The 22142-nt window shown below is 45.4% G+C and overlaps 1 protein-coding gene across 12 annotated transcripts in view; it reads right to left on the reverse strand.

Moving 5' to 3' along the window:
* The window catches only part of LOC138966114 (serine-rich adhesin for platelets-like), a 106922-nt gene that overhangs the window by 10144 nt on the left and 74636 nt on the right, over positions 1-22142 (reverse strand). For 6 of the 12 annotated variants that reach the window (XM_070338206.1, XM_070338199.1, XM_070338209.1 and 3 more), the window contains 8 exons: positions 20960-21805; positions 17957-20061; positions 16803-16979; positions 15192-15224; positions 12454-12541; positions 9783-9932; positions 9065-9277; positions 2077-2277 (listed from right to left, as the gene is read on the reverse strand). In XM_070338206.1, coding sequence (XP_070194307.1) covers positions 2077-2277; positions 9065-9277; positions 9783-9932; positions 12454-12541; positions 15192-15224; positions 16803-16979; positions 17957-20061; positions 20960-21805 — 3813 coding nt within the window. Of the gene's footprint in view, positions 1-2076; positions 2278-9064; positions 9278-9782; positions 9933-9963; positions 10081-12453; positions 12542-15191; positions 15225-16802; positions 16980-17956; positions 20062-20959; positions 21806-22142 lie in introns of those variants that run through there. The other 6 variants (XM_070338208.1, XM_070338205.1, XM_070338204.1 and 3 more) reach the window with 5 other exon arrangements.

The following is a 22142-nucleotide window of genomic DNA, read 5'->3' on the forward strand; positions in this document are numbered from 1 at the left end:
CGCATGCGTCCTCTTGACCATGGCAGTCATTTTCCTTTAACAAATGACCAAAATAATTATTTATGCTTAATTTTGGAGCTTAATCTGTCGATGTATTTCATGATAAAAATTCCTTAGTTTAATTAAAGAGACTTGTATCAAAAATAAGTCAATAATATCACTGGATTGTGGTCTCTGAATTTACAACGCTAAAGTTCAACATTAATAATCATGTTGGGTCCCACTCTGCAACTCACAACATGCTGTCTTCAGGCTAGACTTTTTAGCTGTCTATGCATACTCCAGATATAGCCCTGTGGAAGGGAAATCACATACTCCAGATATAGCCCTGTGGAAGGGAAATCACATACTCCAGATATAGCCCTGTGGAAGGGAAATCACATGCTCCAGATATAGCCCTGTGGAAGGGAAATCACATACTCCAGATATAGCCCTGTGGAAGGGAAATCACATACTCCAGATATAGCCCTGTGGAAGGGAAATCACATACTCCAGATATAGCCCGGTGGAAGGGAAATCACATACTCCAGATATAGCCCTGTGGAAGGGAAATCACATACTGAAATAGGAGTTAGCATTTTTAGATTCATTAAGTATGACGACGTGGGGATAAATCGTTTTTGAATGTTCTTGATATTTTTTCTCCATCACCATCTTTGAAAGACTAGCTGTTAGATTTTCTTTTTATAAAAACAACCACAAAAGAATTATAGGCAAAACCAATGAATAGTTTGAAGAACAAAACTCTGGATTAAAGATTCTCAGGTTTCTGACCTGACCAAGAAATATTTCTCTTTACAATGTCATTATTCTGGAGTGTTTGTTGGTGGGCCATTCCTGTAACAGATACGGAGTGTTCCGTCTTTACAATGTCATTATTGTGGAGTGTTTGTTGGTGGGCCATCCCTGTAACAGATACGGAGTGTTCCGTCTTTACAATGTCATTATTCTGGAGTGTTTGTTGGTGGGCCATTCCTGTAACAGATACGGAGTGTTCCGTCTATTTTTGGATTTGACCAGAAAAGAGCAGCCAAAGCATGGTGTGAGAGAGATTCAGTAAGTATAACATAAAAAAACGAGAAATAATCATGGTATATTCATGAAACAACACAGTCATGCTAAAAATTCATTCGTAACATATATGATGCAACCTTAAACTAGACAAGACGCAAACTACAGTACAGGCACAACATTCAGTGATTAAAATTTTAAAGTTTATAGATGGTAACAACTAACACCCCCACAACAAGTACTCTAGATAACACAAAGGTAATAAATAGATCAAATCTAAACTTCCTTTTAAAGATGGGGAAAAAGTGAGACAGGGACTATTAGGAATGAAACACTGCTACAGTATAATTCTAGTGCTTACACATTTTTCACAATGAAACAAATGTCAAAATCGCACAACATCAGACTATTTTACACCAGGAGGTGTTCACAAACGATGAAAACTAAGTGCCCTAACCCTGGCACTAACGCTCCAGATTTCCCAATAAATCCCGCGCCTACCTGTGCACACTCCCTTTTCTCGGCAAATAGAAAAATTACTCATTTACGAGTCACCCCCCGCCACCCCTCCCCCCTACCACCAAGACAGTCTTAGACTGTCCCCTTTACGAGTCACCCCCCTCCCCCCTACCACCAAGACAGTCTTAGACTGCCCCCTTTACGAGTCACCCCCCTCCCCCCTACCACCAAGACAGTCTAGACTGCCCCCTTTACGAGTCACCCCCCGCCACCCCTCCCACCAAGACAGTCTTAGACTGCTCCCTTTATAACTCTTCTTTCTCACATTTTCTGTTTCATGACATCTGTACATTTACCTTCTTGAGTATTCCGGTGGGTGTGTGTGTGTGTGTGTGTGTGTGTGTGTGTGTGTGTGTGTGTGTGTGTGTGTGTGTGTGTGTGTGTGCGTGTGTGCATGTTTGCTTGCGTGCGTGCGTGCATGCGTGTGTGCGTGTGTGTGTGTGTGTGTTTGTGTGTGTGTGTTAAAAGGGTGGGTGGGTAGGGGAGGGATTCTTCCCCGTTGTAAGAAATTGCAGCTCACAAGGACCCATTAAAACCCCGACTCACATTATCCATGAGGTTGGCGTCGCAGCCAGGCTGTGCGAGCAGCATCTGAGCAATGGCGGCGTGTCCGTGCTCACAGGCACACATGAGGGCGGTGGAGCCATCGAAGTCCTGCATGTTGCAGTCGGCGCCAGCCTCCAGCAGCAAGTAGACCATGTCCTCCCGACACTGGCTGGTGGCCAGCATCAAGGCTGTCTGTCCCGTCTGTAATGCAGCAACATATCAGCGTCGTCATGGAATGTTGGCGTCACTCATTTTAGACAGCTTTTCAGCAGAAGTCCAAAACCAATAAAAAAGTAAATAAATTGATGACCTCACCAGCATTTTGCAAGCGAGACACACGATCTTGAGATAAGTTCTTTATCTGTTTCATAAGTGTTTGTCTCTCTGACTACTTCAAAGACCTGTTGGTCGACGTACTAGTAAATGTAACGTTTTGTTTTGTCAATAATAAACGTTCCAATTACCCACCATTCTTGTTTATTGATTTTTCAGCAGAAAGCCAAAACTGATTATTTGTATCATGAAATAGTGTTTATATCTGTACCTGGTATGGATAGAAAGACAACAGAATGTTAAATCATGTATTGTCCATCGTATTTTAGAGAATATTTCTCATTGAGAATGATTTACTTAGGTTAACCTTTTAACTACCATACCGCCCGATACCGCCCGTCTTCCGCCATTGCCGTAACTCCCATACCGCCCGATACCGCCCGTCGCAGGGTTAGCGTCTGTTTGGGCTGCTTGCGGTTGTTGTGAACGAGTAGTAGTAATAAGACAATCGCAAATGCATTGTGGGATTGTCTCACTTCCGCCTTGTTTTTTTTCCATGTGCTTTCGATGTCTGTGAGAGTTACAATCGATCTTTTTTCACCAAATCTTTTGGGCGCTTGGTGCCGACATGGATTCAGATGACAGTGATCCTGATTTCATGACTATGCTTGATTATCTCCACGAAAATAGACATCAATTAGAAGATTCTGGCTTCGACATCAGCATTTCTGTGAACACTGCTGATCTGACCTACTTTGATCGTTCAATGAATATCAACAAGTGACAGCGAAACGGATGATATACCGGAGCAACAAGTAAGCGTAATTTTTCAACTTTATTGACAGGTAAACAGGTAGATAAATGAAAAATTTCTAAAGTAAATTTTGATTTAATTAATATACTTACCCGAATCACATTAGCATTGAGTCACATGAGATGCTTAGCACTGAAAAACGCTTACCTATCTAAGGGAAGCAACCCCATCACCAAAACGAAAGCGAAAGTAGCTTAGGTAATGAGCAGTCACACTGGGAGTTACCTCCCATATTGGTGTGCACACGTCACTTCCCACAACTCCATGTGTCTACCTACCCTCATACGGCTTTTACACAAACATCAAAACCATACGCGGGGCAGGCGGGAGGGAATCCAATATGTGATTCGGGTAAGTATATTAATTAAATCAAAATTTACTTTAGAAATTTTTCATTAAATTTCATATTCTTACTCCGAATCACATTAGCAGATAATCATCAAGAAGGCGGTGGGAGAGAAAAATCTAACTCACTCTAAAAACCTTGCCAGGAAGTAGCCCCATGCCAACAAGGCAGGGAGGGCTCGGTGGAAAGAAAATTCTAACTCACACTAATCCTTAGCCAGGAACTGGCACGCTGCCAACAAATCAGGAAGGGATCGGAGAAACAAACCTGATTGACAGCCAAGGAGTCTCTAATCAAAACTAGCCAAAGGAAAACCTCAGAGGGCTAGTAAGCTGTGCCCAAACCTTCGATCAATCCCACGGACAAAAAAGGGAAAAGGCACAGAGAGAGACCAAAGCTCTGGATTAAATGAACCCGAGCTAAGTAGAGGGGGAAAGACAATCTGCCACCCCCCCCCCCCCCCTTTCTTCTTCTAGGAAGGAAAGTTCAACCCAACAAGAAGCGTGGACAAAGAGAGGCAGCTCAAAAAGAAGGGCGACCAATCACCACGTAAAGGAAAGAGAGAGACGTCCGAGTACCAGGTACCCGAGTCCAACTCGATGACGCAAACTCACAAAGAGCGTCAGCGTACATAAGTTCCAAGAACAAAAGAGTACGCAATTCAGTCTGCTTGTAGGAAAATCGAAAGAGAATCCAAACCCCAGACTGAAAGCGAGACTGATAAGCATCAAAAAACCGTGGCGCCAAGCAGTCGAGGAAATTCCCGAGAAAAAATTCTCCGGAAAAGCTGGAAGATACGTTCGTAGCCAAGTCGAGAGAAAGCTGAAACTTGGACGAACCAACCAGAAAATGTCTGTCCGTCTTTGAGAGACGGAAGGCCAGACAAGAGGCAAAACCCTTTAGTCATTGTTGCCTGTGGTAGAAAGGTGACCGTAAAAGGAAACCCAACCCAACGGCAGTCGCTCTAACTCTCCTCATTTTAGAATGAGGATGAAGAAAGCGTCGGGTCCACAGACATAGGCACCCGAAAAAACGAAGTCAAGCAGCTAAACGCTGCCGAACAACGCACAGACTAAGGCTAAGAGCCACAGAGCCCGTAACCCAGACGCCATTCCAAAATACCCGCTGAACACCGGCAAAGGAATGACTCAAAGGTTTCGGAATATTAGTTAGCCCTCTGCCGAGAGGAGAGGACTAATCAAAAAACTGAGAGAGAAGGTCAGCCACAAAGGATGATCCTTCGAACTGATATTGCCGAAGACAATGCCCCCTCAGAAAATCTGTATGTCACCTCCGAGGACGACTTAAGTGAAACTTAAGTTTGGACGAAACATCAGAACCAGTCCTTGCTCGAGAAAGGCAGAGCCTGACCCAGCGAAAGACCAACACCGGCCGCATAAGTCAGTCATTGTTCCTAAAGCGCCGACGTAACCATGACGTCAGTAAGAGAACAACTCTCCGGCTAACCGGAAATGTGACCGGAACAGCAAATTGTGGCTGAAACGACTGTCACCCTGACCGCCAGAAGCCAGCATACCCGAAGGTCAGCCCGAAACCCACCGGAAGAGATCCCAGAAGATGCTCAAGCCGGTGGACTTAACTCGCTGTGTGAACATCGCTAAAGAGCGAAATCAAATCCCGTCGACACCCAAACGCGTGAGCGAGGTGAAGAGAGGATAAAAGCACCTGATCTTCGTTCACCCTAGGAAAGGTTGAACAAAGAATGAAGACGACATCATTGTATTGATCTACACCAAGTGTAAACAAATCAATATAATCCGTCCTGGACCGAAAAATATGATGAAGGTCTCCTAAAGATGCCAGATCTAACACGGACGTCCCATCTCCTCCTAAGAGAGAAGGATGCGTCTTGAAACAGCCACAACCGAGTCTCTCATAACTGGAAACCAGTAGAGGGAGCCAAATCCGGGTCCCCAGACAAGGCGACCGCGGAGAAGCAGAGGACGAGTGTCAGACGAAGCCCAAGTAGCCAAAACAAGCTAAGGCCAAAACTGTTCCGTAACTCGTCTTGAGGGACAGGAAAAAGGAACAGAAACGGCAGGGGTACCACTTCAGGTATGGGATGAAATAGCCCAAGAACCTGTAAAAAATGGTATACCACAGAAGAGGAATCTCCAAACCGAAGTAGGAAAAACTCCCTCTTCCCAACCAAACGGAAGTTGTCATCGCCGTACAGGCACCCAAAGAGTGTGCCAAAACAGCTGACGTCCTTCCGGAAAACAAGTCTGTTTGCTAGCCTCAGACCCACAGTCGGGGTGGACAAGCAGGCGACAAAGACCAAGGTCACAGACCAGTGGCATAAAAAACGATGCACGAGTAACCCGGAAACCGGAAACTCGCGTACCGGAGTATCACTTTGACTTATACTCTGACTGGAGTGAGAGTAAAGAAAGCCAAGTGAAGAAAGCCCGAAGGCTTATACCACGGAGGGCCCAGAGGCGGAAGGAAACACGCAATAACCGGAGACCGGAGCCCGTGTCTCTGGAAAACACCTGCTCATCCCTTGACTCAGAGGAAAAGGGTAAGAGGAGAGGCCATCCAACCACCGTGTCTGGAAAAGCGGAAGTCACAACACCCTCGGGGTGAAGCAAAAACTGCCCCGGCTGAAGCACAGAGTGCGACAATGCCGACCGCTGTTGCTCTCTCTCTGGCTGTAAGAAGCCAGAAAAAGAGACAGCGTATCCAGCCAAAGCCAGAAAAGCAGCCCCTGAAACCACAGAATGCGGAAACGAGGACTGAATAGACTGAGGCCGAAGCCATAAAAGACCGGAGGCCAGTCGGCGGTACCGTACAGCACTTCCCCGTCGCCTTAGCGTACGCGTGCCGTAGGACCCCCTAATCCGGTGAGGACCGGAAAAAACGCAGCCGTCGCAACCGCAAAAGCGGAAATGAAGGCTGCATAGACTGAGGCCAGAAGCCATCAAGCCCGGAGGCCAGTCTGCAGTCCATCCCATCACCGGTGCAGAGAGAACGCATGAGGGAGGACCTATACTTCCGACCAAAACCGAAAATGCAGCGGCCGTAAACGGCAGCCACATCCAGTCCATCCCGTCACCGTTGTCCGAGCGAACGCATGAGAGAGGACCTATGCTTCCGATAAAACCGGAAACGCAGTGGCCGTAAACGGCTGCCGCTACTGTTCTGTATAGACCGTGACCACGGTGGGTAAGACGAAAGCATCAGAACAGGGGTTATGCTTCCGGTTGAGAACCGGAAACGCAGGAGCCATAAACGGCTGCCGTTACTGTTCTGTATAGTCCGGTGACCACGGTGGGTAAGACAGAAGTATCAGAACAGCGGTTATGCTTCCGGTTGAAAACCGGAAACGCAGTAGCCGTAAACGGCTGCCGCTACCGTTCTGTATAGTCCGTGACCACGGAGGGTGACGGAAGTATCAGAACAGCGGTTATGCTTCCGGTTGAAAACCGGAAACGCAGTAGCCGTAAACGGCTGCCGCTACCGTTCTGTTTAGTCCGTGACCATGGTGGGTGACAGACGTATCAGAACGGGGGTTATGCTTCCGGTTGAAAACCGGAAACGCAGTAGCCGTAAACGGCTGCCGCTACCGTTCTGTATAGTACGTGACCATCGTGGGTGACGGAAGTATCAGAACGGGGGTTATGTTTCCGGTTGAAAACCGGAAACGCAGTAGCCGTAAACGGCTGCCGCTACCGTTCTGTATAGTCCGTGACCATCGTGGGTGGCGGAAGTATCAGAACGGGAGTTATGTTTCCGGTTGAAAACCGGAAACGCAGTAGCCGTAAACGGCTGCCGCTACTGTTATGCCGCAGTCCGTGCCCTCTGGGGAAATGTCGGTATTGGCAACAACAGGAGAATGCAAGGAGTGACCCTGCCCCAAAGAACTGTCTCCCCTAAGGGAGTGTCCAGACGTCTCACGAGGACTGTAGGACCAGTTCAACTTACCGGTAATGCCACCACAGAAGCGGCCACCGACAAGGCAGGAACCTGCTTCCCGGAAATGGAAGCATCCAACAAGGAAGCCAGGAACCGGACAACCACCACGGAAGGGAGCAAGACACTGCCGACCGCCGTGGAACGCTGCATCTCCTCTCTCCTCAATGCCGAACTCTGGGGCAAAGATAACACGAGAGAGGACACCAAAAAAACCCCTCCAACAAGAAGGGAGCACAGAACAACGGACGTGAACGACTGCGCAAAGCACAAGTGCTAGAAGCAGAAGCATGCACGGACAAAGAGGGGATTGCAGCCTAAACCACAACCCCAAGCTAAAAAAGGCGACGGCGGACGAAAGCTAAACTAGCCTTAAACGTCGCCTAGCCAAAAAGCTAAAACCAAACATAGCTACTGATAACCGAAACGACGGACGAACTATCAGACGCTAAGAAAATACGAAAAACTTCGCACAAATTACTGTAAGCACGTAAGTCCAATGGACAGAAAACTTCAGTAATTAAAAAAGTTCAAAGAACAACAACTAACCAAGCTTGTAAACTACCCGAGTAAACAAGCAAAGGCGACCTACCAAAAACATTAAAGTCAGCAAAGCTAACAAGATGCAAATGGCGAAAAAACATACGGCTAAAATTACTGAAACACGCAAGCCGCGACGGCCTGCCAAGTCAGTAAACAAAATAATTCTCTAGAGAAACACCCAAAATAACCATGCTTGCCGAACCCAAAGGAGGCCCGCACGGCTAAATACCATTATAATGGAAGTTAGCAAGCTAACTGAACACACTAACAATGGCGACAAAGCAACAAGTCACTGACAAACAAGTCCGAACACGGACGAAAGTTCAGCAACAAAAGCGAGAAAGAGAACACAAAAACAGGAACGAGCTCACCAAACAGCAGTAGTGACGAGCAGACAGACAGGTAACATGGCCGGCAGGTGTCACAACAACACAAGAGCAGACCATAGGAGCGAAAAATTTCAGTGACCTTTCCCTCAGAGGTGAAAAGATCGTATGAGGGTAGGTAGACACATGGAGTTGTGGGAAGTGACGTGTGCACACCAATATGGGAGGTAACTCCCAGTGTGACTGCTCATTACCTAAGCTACTTTCGCTTTCGTTTTGGTGATGGGGTTGCTTCCCTTAGATAGGTAAGCGTTTTTCAGTGCTAAGCATCTCATGTGACTCAATGCTAATGTGATTCGGAGTAAGAATATGAAATTTAATCATGATAACACGGCGACATACATACCACCAAGAAGAAGAACACATACTCTTTGAAGTTTGATCCCTATCCAATAACATACCAATTTTTTTTATCAATCTGACAAAGAGAAACTGAGTAATAATAATTTAAACACGCATACCCGTTTTTGACCGTCTCTGCTCAAAATAACTTGGGAGCTGAGGGATTCTACAGAACAATAAACTTGGTAGTTAAAAGGTTAAAGTACAAAAGCATCAAAATCGCCAAGAATTGAGTTACGCCAAAATGGTTGCCTAAATGGCAAAAACGGTCATACACGTAAAAAAAAAGTGGGAGTTTTAGCCCATAAACGCAGAAGAAAAAAAGAGAGAATCCACAGGCAAAGCACCCACCCTCTCAGCGATAGCATTGATGTCGTCAGCAGCAAAAAGTCGGCGGATGATGTCTCGGTGATCGTCGTTCTGGACGTAGCTGAGGGCAGCCAGCATGGAGGGGGTGTAGCCCGCCTTGTTGGGTCGGCTGACGTCGCACACCTCCGTGTCCAGCAGCAGTCCCGCAATGTCAAAGTTACCGTGAGACACGCAGTAATGAATGGCTGCGTTGCCCTGTTAGGAAAAAAAGTTGGTATTACACATACAGTCTCTTTGACTAGCCGTGTTCTGCAATAAACCTGAAAATTTGAATGTGTGTATGTCCATGTGTGTGCATGTTTCACTTTTTATTTTTTGTCATTTACTTAAATATTCCAATGCTGGTAAATTCGTGTTGCTTCCTCATAGTGGAAAGCCAGCAGCAACTAGCATCGCGCTACCCAGGTGTGTGTGTTAGTGTTATCAGCCACCTACACTTATGGCAGAATAACGGAGGTCTTTTATGTGCCACTGTGGTGACACAGTGGTGGGACATGGATGCCGTCTCTGAGTCTGCACATAAAGTTGACCCGTGTCCGCCCCGGTCAAACATTGTGTATGTATGTATGTGCATGTGTAGGCATGTGACTGCAGGTGCCTATATGTTGTGTGTGTATGTGCCTGTGTGAATGTCTGAAAACTTCCAGTGTGAAAATGTAAGGTTCCAGACTCCGCATGGAGTGTAGACGCAACAACTCACATTGGTGTCGACAAGGTTGACGATGTACTCCAGGAGGCGGCTGGAGATCTCCTTGATGGACGACAGGTAGTCCTCCACCTGGTGGACGCTAGACAGCTTGTGGCTGGACACTCGGAACCACTCTTGTTGCACCACCGCCAGGTTGGCGTTCTGCACAATCACCATGACAACACATTAACATTCACACAGAACCACTCTCGTTGCACCACCGCCAGGTTGGCATTCTGCACAATCACCATGACAACACATTAACATTCACACAGAACCACTCTTGTTGCACCACCGCCAGGTTGGCATTCTGCACAATCACCATGACAACACATTAACATTCACACAGAACCACTCTTGTTGCACCACCGCCAGGTTGGCGTTCTGCACAATCACCATGACAACACATTAACATTCACACAGAACCACTCTTGTTGCACCACCGCCAGGTTGGCGTTCTGCACAATCACCATGACAACACATTAACATTCACACAGAACCACTCTCGTTGCACCACCGCCAGGTTGGCGTTCTGCATAATCACCATGACAACACATTAACATTCACACAGAACCACTCTCGTTGCACCACCGCCAGGTTGGCGTTCTGCACAATCACCATGACAACACATTAACATTCACACAGAACCACTCTCGTTGCACCGCGGCCAGGTTGGCATTCTGCACAATCACCATGACAACACATTAACATTCACACAGAACCACTCTCGTTGCACCGCGGCCAGGTTGGCATTCTGCACAATCACCATGACAACACATTAACATTCACACAGAACCACTCTCGTTGCACCACCGCCAGGTTGGCGTTCTGCATAATCACCATGACAACACATTAACATTCACACAGAACCACTCTCGTTGCACCACCGCCAGGTTGGCGTTCTGCACAATCACCATGACAACACATTAACATTCACACAGAACCACTCTCGTTGCACCGCGGCCAGGTTGGCATTCTGCACAGTTTGCACACAATCACTCACCATGACGACATGTTAACATTCACAGTACTATGCTTTGGACTGCACAGTTTGCACACAATCATCACGACGACATGTTAACATTCACAGTACTATGCTTTGGACTGCACAGTTTGCACACAATCATCACGACGACACGTTAACATTCACAGTACTATGCTTTGGACTGCACAGTTTGCACACAATCATCACGACGACACGTTAACATTCACAGTACTATGCTTTGGACTGCACAGTTTGCACACAATCATCACGACGACACGTTAACATTCACAGTACTATGCTTTGGACTGCACAGTTTGCACACAATCATCACTACGACACGTTAACATTCACAGTACTATGCTTTGAACTGCACAGTTTGCACACAATCATCACAACGACATGTTAACATTCACAGTACTATGCTTTGGACTGCACAGTTTGCCCACAATCATCATGACGACATGTTAACATTCACAGTACTATGCTTTGGACTGCACAGTTTGCACACAATCATCACGACGACACGTTAACATTCACAGTACTATGCTTTGGACTGCACAGTTTGCACACAATCATCATGACGACATGTTAACATTCACAGTACTTTGCTTTGGACTGCACAATTTGCACACAATCATCACGACGACACGTTAACATTCACAGTACTATGCTTTGGACTGCACAGTTTGCACACAATCATCACGACGACATGTTAACATTCACAGTACTATGCTTTGGACTGCACAGTTTGCACACAATCATCACGACGACACGTTAACATACACACGGAACCACTCTTGTTGCACTACACACAGGTTGGCGTTCTGCACAGTTTACATAACATCACCATGACGACACGTTAACATTCACAGTGCTATGTTTTGGACTGCACAGTTTGCACATAATCACCATGAAAACACATTAACATTCACATTATCATGCTTTGGACTGCGCAGTTCAGACGACGTCAGTCATGTACCAGTCAGTTTGCACACAATCACTATGACAACACGTTAACATTCACATTATCATGCTTTGGACTGCGCAGTTCAGACGACGTACCACCCATATTTTTTTTCAATAAAAAGTAGGGACTGTACACAACCCATATGCCATTCAAAATGGAAAAAACACATAATTCGTTCACATATTCAAATTGGAACTGAGTAATTCAATAAACAACATACAATTCCTTCACACATTCAAAATGGGATTGCGTAATTCAAGTTAAGTCAGTGTTTATCTGTTTATGTACAAACATAATGGCCAGGGAACAGTTTCCAAAATATACACAAGCTCATCTTCAAAACTTTTAACAGAACACACTGAAATTTTAGACAATTTGCATACATGCAACAATAACACATACTTTATCTGTCTTTGTATACAAAGCAGAAATCTGCATTTAGGCCTGCCCCACAATTATTAAAACACTAAGCACTAGAATGAATTAATGTTACTAACGTGGCCATTAGCAGCAACTTTCAATCCCTTGTTTTCATTGACTGATTGTGTTATCTATTTGTGTGTTTCCTTTTTGTCTCTCCTTTGAACTCTTACCATAAAGACATATAAAGAATAAAGATCAAATCAAACATATTGTAATTAAATAAAGTGTAAAAACACCATGGAAACCTTTTACAGCTTCTAATTTTTCTTTGTCAAATGGAGAAAGAGTGAGCAGTGTCTGCAACTAACCAGTTCCTTGGTCTGAATAGTGGTGGAGTCCACCAGATAGGAGGCCAGCACCTCACACGATTTCTGCATCTCCTCGCTCAGCTCGTAACTGTCAACAGAGGGAACAAAATACAACTCTGTTAGTGTTACGCTTCTCATAACTCTGTTAGTGTTACGCTTCTCATAACTCTGGGCCCAAAAGTAAAGGTATCCATCTGTTTCTAAAACAATAACAGCAAAATGGTATAGTTTTTAATATTATCTGTGAACATAACATCATGCAATACAAAATATGGCATGCACAGTTGACTAAACAATAAAACAAACACAGATTTTAAACGGAACAAAAAATGTGCCTGATAAAAACAAAACAGTTTAGGTGCTGCATGAAGAAAATGCTTGAACCATAACATTTTTTCAGGTTAAATAATTATGATAATTTAGTTAAGATCACATTTTTCTTCCTTCCCTTTCTCTCTTCAGCCCTTTTCAATATATAGTTCTTCCTTCCTATCTGAGCTAAAGCTTTTTTTTAAAATTCGTAGTTTCAACATTCACCATCATATACAGTAAATTGCTTTCAACTAATTGACTTTGATGCAGGTACAAACGGGTAGCCATTTTTTATAACCAAAACTCGTAGGAATAAAAGAAACTTTACAAATGTGCGCAAAAAGATATTGAGAAAGTGCTTTTGCCATGCCGAAAGAATACAAAAAAACAAAAAACCCACTAGAAATGTCTACATAAGCAAGAAGAAAGAATTACATGGAAAGAATTAAAGCTGCAATTTGTAAACTCTAGACAGAGACCAACACCTTAGAACTATGGCCAGTACATCAAAAAAGTTTGATCTGCTACTTTACAAAGTGTGATGTACAATGTACTGACAGGTTATCTGACCCATAAAAAATAAAGCATAAAAGGAAAAAGTAATAGATCATTTAAAAAACTGAATAAGTCAACGCACAAAGAAAACAACAACAAAACAATAACAAACAAACAAAGAAACAACCAACACCAAACAAACAAATAAATAAATAAATAAAAGAAAAAAAGGAAAATTACATGTTGACAAACAAATTTAAAGCTTACTACAGATACATGAATCCCTCATTTGTTTCAAGGCAAAGAATAGATTGCACAAAAGTTAAAAAATATTAGCTATATTTGAGAGCACACATATGTTTATTGTAGCAACCAACCAAATAAGAAGAGCAAATGCTCGATCGAGTCACTTTCGCAGTTCTGAATATTATATGAGGCATCAGATGGACAGGAAGAAATTGCTATTCACAACACAATACAGATGTAAATAATTTGATGTAAAGAATAATCCTATAAAGTTTGAATCAAATCCGATGAATAGTTTCAGAGATATGATATTTCAATTTTTTTCCTTCAAGACATACCTGTGACCTTGAAAAAGGTCAAAGGTCACCAAAGCAGACGTCAAAATGTAGAGGTCACTGGGAGTCACGTTCACATAAAATTTGAGCCCGGTCACTTTTATAGTTTCCGAGAAAAGCCCAACGTTAAGTTGTGTGTTGCCGAACAGAAAAGGCTAGTTATCTCCCTTGTTTTTCTGATAACGTTCGTAAAAGGCTACAGATGTAAATACTTTGATGTAAAGAATAATCCTACAAAGTTTCAATCACATCCGATGAACTTTGTCAAAGATATAAAATGTCTAATTTTTCCTTTGACGCTGACCTGTGACCTTGAAAAAGGTCAAAGGTCAACGAAACCATCGTTAAAGTGTAGAGGTCATTGGAGGTCACGACTAAACAAAATATGAGCCGGATCGCTTTGATAGTTTCCGAGAAAAGTCCAACGTTAAGGTGGTGTCTACGGACGGCCGGCCGGCCGGCCGGACAGACTAACACTGACCGATTACATAGAGTCACTTTTTCTCAAGTGACTCAATAAAACAGAATGCCAATGCCAAAAAGTGTAAAGCAAGTAAAACGATTACGCATGTAATAACTATATGACAGCAAAGTTACAAACAGTCCACCTGAAATGCAAAACAGCTAAAAGAACTGCCTTTTCTTCAGAACATACTGTTGTTAATATAAAGCCTTCATCAAGTAAAGTTTCTCTTGTTCAAATTTAGCAACGCGTCCATGGAATATTTGTTAATCATAATGTTCATATGCTGACAAATTGCAGCAGAAGTAGCAGCAAATCTGTGCCAAAAGAATAGCTCAGAGAAAAAAAGTCCTGCTGAAATCAAACTCAGTAGAAGAAAAAACAGCTTTTGTGGACAGTACTTCTTCTTCTTCTTCTTCAGCGTTCGACGTGTGGACAGTACAAATTCACTCTCTTTCTGGAGAACAGCTTGCTTCACAAAACCCTCTTCCCTATCAAACAGAAATTCCTGACGACTAATGTGCACACAACTTGGCGTCTGTCTCATCTTTAGAAGCATTACTTCTCATTATCTGAGAAGTGCATTCTGTACATTTCTGTTGTTGACTCATTGATAAGGTCAGTGCAACGGGCCACCTTCAATTTCATCATAAATCATGAGGTGAGCACAAGTTGTGGTCCACTAACAATGAGAAATATTCCACTGACTACATTTCAGTCAACTTTACAACATTTAGCTGATGTTTTGAAGAATCAGAAAACAAACTACAGCAACATTTTTCTCAGCTTCTTGCTAACTACATACTAGTTCATTAACAAAATATTCCATGGACAGCAGGAATTAATTGCAATAAAAGAGAAACACTGCCCTGACATCCTACACTTACCTGTCCTGAGAGCGGCGAACGGCCTCAATGGAACTGAGCAAGCCAAAGTTACTCATCAGTTATGTTACAACGCTACACATCACTTCTGAAGTGGGCCTTTTTCAAGTTACTACCCTAAACATTTTCTGTGGGTATGCATTTTCAAAACTTGCAGTATCTAACCTGTGATTTTGTTTCAAAACTATAATATTGTGATGTGTATATTGTTGAACATCCTCAATTCATAATGGACGATGTTCAGAAATAACTCTGGCAGGTTTTTCATGCGCTGTGGAAGAGATGAACTTCTAGGAGTTGGGGCGAGGTCATAAACACAGAGGCAGTGTCACAGTGAACGATGACGTTCTTTTTTGAAAATATATTTATCCACACAGAAGGTCATTGATCACCGTGACACTATCGCTGTGTACATAGTCGTCTCCCCTTACAGGTATACCCCTCTTCCACTGCGCATAAAAACCCTGACAGAGCTGTTTCCAGAAAAGTCCATTACAGATTCAAAACACGTGTAGACATATATACTTGCATGTATGGTAGCGTGCACTTACAGTTAAAATACTGTGCATACAAATCACACGAACAGCTAAGTGGAACAATTCTGCAAGTGAAGAACCAATTACAACAAAAAGGACGATTATATCTTCTCAAATTATATGAGAGAAAAGAAATATGAGAATCCTGCATCAGAATTTGAAACCAACACTGCTATCAAAGGGACTGCTTTAATATTGACAGGAAGAACCACTATAAAATATGAGGAGAGACTGCTCAATACTACTATGCTGTCTTACACTTTGAGACTTAATCTTTCTGAATGTTACATCATTGATGTCAAACAAAAAGAAGAATGTGGTTGCTACAAGAAATAATAGTCAGTGGATACATTCACTACACACTTTAACAAAACAGGAGTAGCAAGAAACCAAATAATTACAGTGGAACCCCCATTTTAAGACCCCCCCCCCCCCCCCCCCCAACTTTTAAGACCGTGCTTTCTCAGATTTTCTGTTTATAACCTCTGTAAATTGACCCCCATTTTAAGACCCCCCCCCCCCCCCAAAAAAAGTCTAGGGTCGCGCGAAAAAAGATTTTCTGTTTATAACCTCTGTAAAATAGACCCCCATTTTAAGACCTGATTTTTCTCAGATTTGTTCTGGTCTTTAATAGGGGTATCACTGTATATCAACATCACAAAGGAGAGGGAATAAATAAAGCGCCTTATACTTCTCTGATGTTCTGGTCACAAATTGACAGACACTTAACAGAAAATTTTAGCAAGCCGGGCCTCAAAAAGACCGAGGTCTCAAACAGGGGGATCTTAAAACGAGGTACGGTACCGCTGTGTCGTAAACATCAGCCTTACGTTTTTCCGACGTTCTGGTCACAAATGTACAGAACTAATCAACAGAAAATGTTAGCAAGCGGGGCCTCAAAAGGGGTGTGAGATCTCAAATATGGGGATCAAAAGGAGGCTGTACCACTGTACCACTGAATAATAATAATAATAATAAGAATAATAAAACATTTATATAGCGCTTCCCACAGGTCGAAGCTGTATCATAAACATCACCAAGGAAACGCGCAATACAAAATGCAAATAAAGCGCCTTACGTTTCTCTGATGTTCTGGTCGTACATCGTGGCTCCGGGCGCCCCCTCAGCGATGGCTTCATCGTCACGACACTGGTAGATGATGTCGCCTTCTCGCCCGTCGTAGGACCCTTCCTCGAAACTTGTGGTGGAATCATCATCAGACTCCGTGTCTGCTTCCTCTGAACTGGAACCCGTTCTGAATTCAACTTCATATGTCACTCAACAGTGTTCGAATATTTGTGTCTATTTATATATCCAAGTGAAACTGCCAGAAAAGACTGACTGGAGATAGTAACTAAATGTGTGCACCTTTTACTCTTTTGGTAACAGCTACTCCATTTGTGTACATGTATGTATACAAATTCCACGGGATGTTTTATGATTTTGAGTTTTATGTAAAGTTATTTTCTTATTTTTGATCTTGTTTAACATTCACATTTTCCTCTTTCATCATGTGTCATATGATTATTTAATTTTGTTGTTTTCCATACCTTCATCGAATATGAACACACCAATATACACCACACACGCAGATACACAAAGATAATATACACAGGAATACAGAATAAGTCAGACACAGTTACCACTACAAAACAAAACAAAAAATAATAAAATTAAAATTAAAATTAAAAAAGAAACTTGCAGATGTACACTCTACTATCCATAGAGATAATCCCAAACAAAATAGAATATTGTCGTCATCATGGACTTTTGTTTTAAACAGCTTTTCAGTCAATCATATCAAAGAGAATTTTTGTTATGGAGAATGATTTACTTAGTCTAAAGCTCAAAAACATCAAATCGCCAAAAGTTGAGTTACGCCAAAATTCCACGATGACAGTCATTGCTATGCAAAATAAGATATGTCCACACACACACACACACACACACACACACACCCCCCAAAAAAAAGGTCTGTTTACGGTAACATAGGCCCAAAAAATAGGGTCGGTAGGTCGGGAATTTTTTTTTCCCCAAAAAAACCATATTTTTACGTTATTTTGCTTTTTTTTTTTTCCCCAAATGCCAAAAAAAAGTCTAGGTCCGCGTGAAAAAAATAGGGTCGGTCGGGTTACCGTAAACAGACTATTTTTTTGGGGGGGCCTAATCACACACAAACACGGATGCAGACAAACAAGCAAACAAAGACATAAAATCAGCAACACTCCTCACCCTCCGACCACACTTTCAGCGAAGGTGATGCCTCTTTTGGGGTTGGCCGAGTCCGACTTAGACTTCTTCATGATGGACTTCAATTGTCGCCGCTCCAACGAACCCATTGACTCAAAGTCAAATCCTGGCATGCTGCTGGACTGTGTCACAGTTTTCATGCTCGACGAGTCGTAGTACCCAGATTCCTTGATTCCTTTACCTTCCAACCCCTCTGCGGATCCCTGGGAATCCCCGGTGCCAGAGTCCATCATGGAGTCATCATCGTCCGTGAGTTTCGAGAGGTCGAAGCGACCTGTGCTGAGCTTGCCCATACCTTGACCCTGCGGAATCATCTCGTCAACGTCGAGATCGGTGGTGGTGGTGGTGGTCACCGTGCCGTCAGGGTTGGTGATGGTTTTGGTGACGATCACAGCACTGCCGTCCTGTGAAATTTTCTTGGTGGTGACTGTGCGCGAGTTCTTGGAACTTTTGTCGGATTTGCGCGACTTGCCCCCTGACCCCGTCGCCTCAATATTCATGAGGCGTCGCATGTCGTCCGGCATGAAGTCCTCGACTGACCCTACACGACGACCCGAGAACGCTCCCTGCACCTCCATGGCCAGGTCTCGAGAATACCTCCCGCCGTCGCTGTGTCTGTGTTTCAGAGGTCTGCTAGTGGCCGGCGCCGACCGCTTCACAACCACCGTTTCCGTCACAACGTCCGGTTGCCCTGACGACAGGAGACTACTGGAAGAGGTGGAGGAGAAGCTGTTAGAGTCAACCTGATCCGTGCCCCCTCCACCCCCCATGACCACCTCTGTGCCCCCTCTACCCCCCATCATCACCACCCGTCCGCTCGGTGTCGGCTCCACGGCGGCCGATTGCAGACTGGCCGTACCCTCGCGCACTTCCAGGCTGGTGCTGGATACCTCCTCTCCCCCATCTGTCTCTAATGAATGGGATTGCGGCGTTTCCGAAGTGACTGTATCGAAAGTTTCTGTGGTGACTGTACCGAGGTGAGACATGTTCCCCAAGCCAAACCTCTCCAGGTAGCTGCTCCCACCGCTAAGATCTCCCCTCATTTCAGCCCTTTTTCTGGCTGTGTACTCGTCATCAATTTCGTCGAACGCTGGCCCTGTCATCAGTTTTGTTGTGGTAGAGCTGCCACCTTCACCGCCACTGGTGGTGACTGTTTTGGTACCTTCACCGCCACTGGTGGTGACTGTTTTGGTGATTTTTGTTTCTCCAGTCCTTCCACCACCAACAACGCCTCCACTGCCTAAACCACCGCTCCTGCTTGTGATGGTTTTGGTGACAGTACTGCGACTAACACCACCACTGGTGTCGCCAGTGTCAAAGTCACCTGACAGGAGTTGTCCCCCCTCACTGCTGAAGTTTCCTCCTGAACCGCCCCTCGACGTGATGGTTCTGGTGACGGTGCTACGACTAAACCCTCCACCACCACCACCACCCCCACCGCTGCTGTCCGAGTCCAAAGACGTCAGCAGACCTCCTCCGCCACCACTGGACGACCTGATGACCTGGGTTTGGAATGATGACCCACCACCCGACGACCCCGAACCAGACCCTGACCCTGACTGGCTGCTCCACACTTGCCGCGAGGTGACGGGGGAGGTGTAAACGGTCTCCGTAACAGTCCTGCTCATGGAAGCGTCATCCTGAAGCGCTGACTTGCCGCCAGGACTGGTGGGACTCGGGCTGCCTGATGAGGATGTGCTTCCCAGGAACGCGGAAGCCTGGCTGGCCCCTCGCTGCAGGATCTGTTCCTGCATGGACAGGGGACGCTTAGGAGACTCTGGCTGACCCTCAACCTGCTCCCCGGCCACGTCCACACACTCCACCTTTGACAGCGACAGCTGCGAGTCTCGTGACGACGTGTTGACGGAGATGTCGCGAAACTCCCTGGGCGTGTTGCTGGCCTTCTGGTCGAAGGCGATGTTGAGGTCAAAGTTTTCCATGACCAGGTCAGGGGCCTTGGTGTTGACGCCGCGGTGGTTGGTGACGGGGGTGATGGTGTTGGAGGAGCTGTTGGCGGTGGGGGAGGGGATGGTGTTGCTGCCCATGCTGCGCAGCTGGTCCGTGCTTTGGAACACTCGCACGTCGGTCTGCAGGGACAGGGAAAAGTCACATGTAAGCAAAACATTTCATACTCAAACAATTTAGCCCCCCCCCCCCCCCCCCTAAAATAACATGTGTGTTTCCTATGACAAGGCCCCAAAAAATGAGTGTTGGTTTATATATTTGTTGTTTTTTATTTACAAAGGCGGGCGGGGATGTAGCTCAGTCGGTAGCGCGCTGGATTTGAATCCAGTTGGCCGCTGTCAGCGTGAGTTCGTCCCCAAGTTCGGCGAGAGATTTATTTCTCAGAGTCAACTTTGTGTGCAGACTCCCCTCGGAGTCCGAACACCCTCGTGTGTACACGCAAGCACAAGACCATGTGCGCAACGAAAAAGATCCTGTAATCCATGCCAGAGTTCGGTGGGTTATAGAAACACGAAAATACCCAGCATGCTTCCTCCGAAAGCGGCGTATGGCTGCCTAAATGGCGGGGTAAAAACGGTCATACACGTAAAAGCCGTGGGAGTTTCAGCCCATGAACGAACAAACAAACAAACAAAATTTACAAAGGTGTATGTGGATTTTTATGGCCAGAAATGATGCGAGCTGTGCACATTCCCTGGATGTGGGAAAAGAGTCGTTTTCTTTGTCAAGTATGGATCTAAACAAATGTCTATGACCTACCAACTGTGCTGTTAGAATGCTTGTGATAGGAAACAGCTTGTGTGTGTATGTGTGTGAGTGTGTGAGTGTGAGTGTGTGTGTGTGTGTGTGTGTGTGTGTGTGTGTGTGTGTGTGTGTGTGTGTGTGTGTGTGTGTGTGTGTGTGTGTGTGTGTGTGTGTCTGTGAGTGTGCATGCATGTGAGTGTGTCCATGCACCTGTGTGTCTGTCGGTGAGCATGCCTGTGTGTAGTTGGTTGCCCAACACTGCCACCCATCACTGACCTGCGTGGCAGTTTTCCTACGCAGACCCTGCTCAGTGTTTGTTGACACAGTCCCCGTGCGTCTGTTCTCCGTGTTGGATGCCTTGTTGTACACCTCGGGCGACGGCGTGTTGGTGCCCATGTCCAGTGCCCAGCCTTTCTCCGTGCCCACCGTCCTGTTGGCCGTGTCTGGCTTGACCGTCACGCCCATCGACCGCTGGACCACGGGCTGCCTGATGTCGACGTCCACGCGACAGTCCTCGCCCCCGCAGCCCACGCTGACGTTGCTGAACGACTCGTGCTGGACGCCTGTATGCGTGAGGGCCGGGCGGAAGTCGCACATGGTGCTGACGCTGCGAACGTTGCGCTGAAGAACGCCCCTCAGCGCCAGACGCAGCTCCTCCTCCCCCTTGAAGTCCAAGGAGGTGTGCATGTTGGTCATGTCGTAGGTCACGTTGACCCCGATCGTTCTCGTCTGCGGCTTGGCGTCGTCGCAGCAGTAGGACACGCCGACGCTGCGCATGGTGGGTCGAACCTCCACCCCCACGTTGCGCTTGCCCACCGGGCCGCCGCTGCCCCCGATGATGACCGTGCGCAGTTCTTTCTCGTGGATCTGGAGGGAGGTGTCATGGACGTTGCCCTCCCCGACCCCCACGCTGCGTGTCATGGATTTGGGTGCGCTGCGTTGGATCTGGTTGATGGTGAAGTGCGTGGACTGTACGGGCGAACCTTGCGCTCCGGTATCCAGGATGTCCTCCGAGGCCGATAGTTGCTGGCCACGACGCTGGTTAAAGCTGCCCAGCCGCCGATCGAGGCTGCCAAACACCATCTCCTTTTCGTAGATGCTTGTGCGAATCTCATTTTCCACCTGAAATAAATGAAAGGAGTCTTGATAAGTCACGTGAAATTTCTGTGGTTTGTCTCATGAAAATGTCCCTGGTTTCTTTGTTCATCGTTTCTTTTCGTTTTCTTGGTTTGTCAATCACTTTGTTACTTTTAAAGACATTCTTCGATGAATCTAGCACATGATCCACCAAATGTGTGTTGCTGGCCTTCACTATCTGTTACACAAAACCATCAGGTTGGCATCAGTTACACACACAAAAGAACTGACCTTCAGCTAACTTATCACATTCCTGTGACAATATTGTTCTGGCTGGTACAGTGGTGGGTGGACATCATTCTATGCTAAAGAAAATGTGCAA

The sequence above is a fragment of the Littorina saxatilis genome, linkage group LG5 (assembly GCF_037325665.1).
Source record: "Littorina saxatilis isolate snail1 linkage group LG5, US_GU_Lsax_2.0, whole genome shotgun sequence".
Classification (NCBI taxonomy): domain Eukaryota; kingdom Metazoa; phylum Mollusca; class Gastropoda; order Littorinimorpha; family Littorinidae; genus Littorina; species Littorina saxatilis.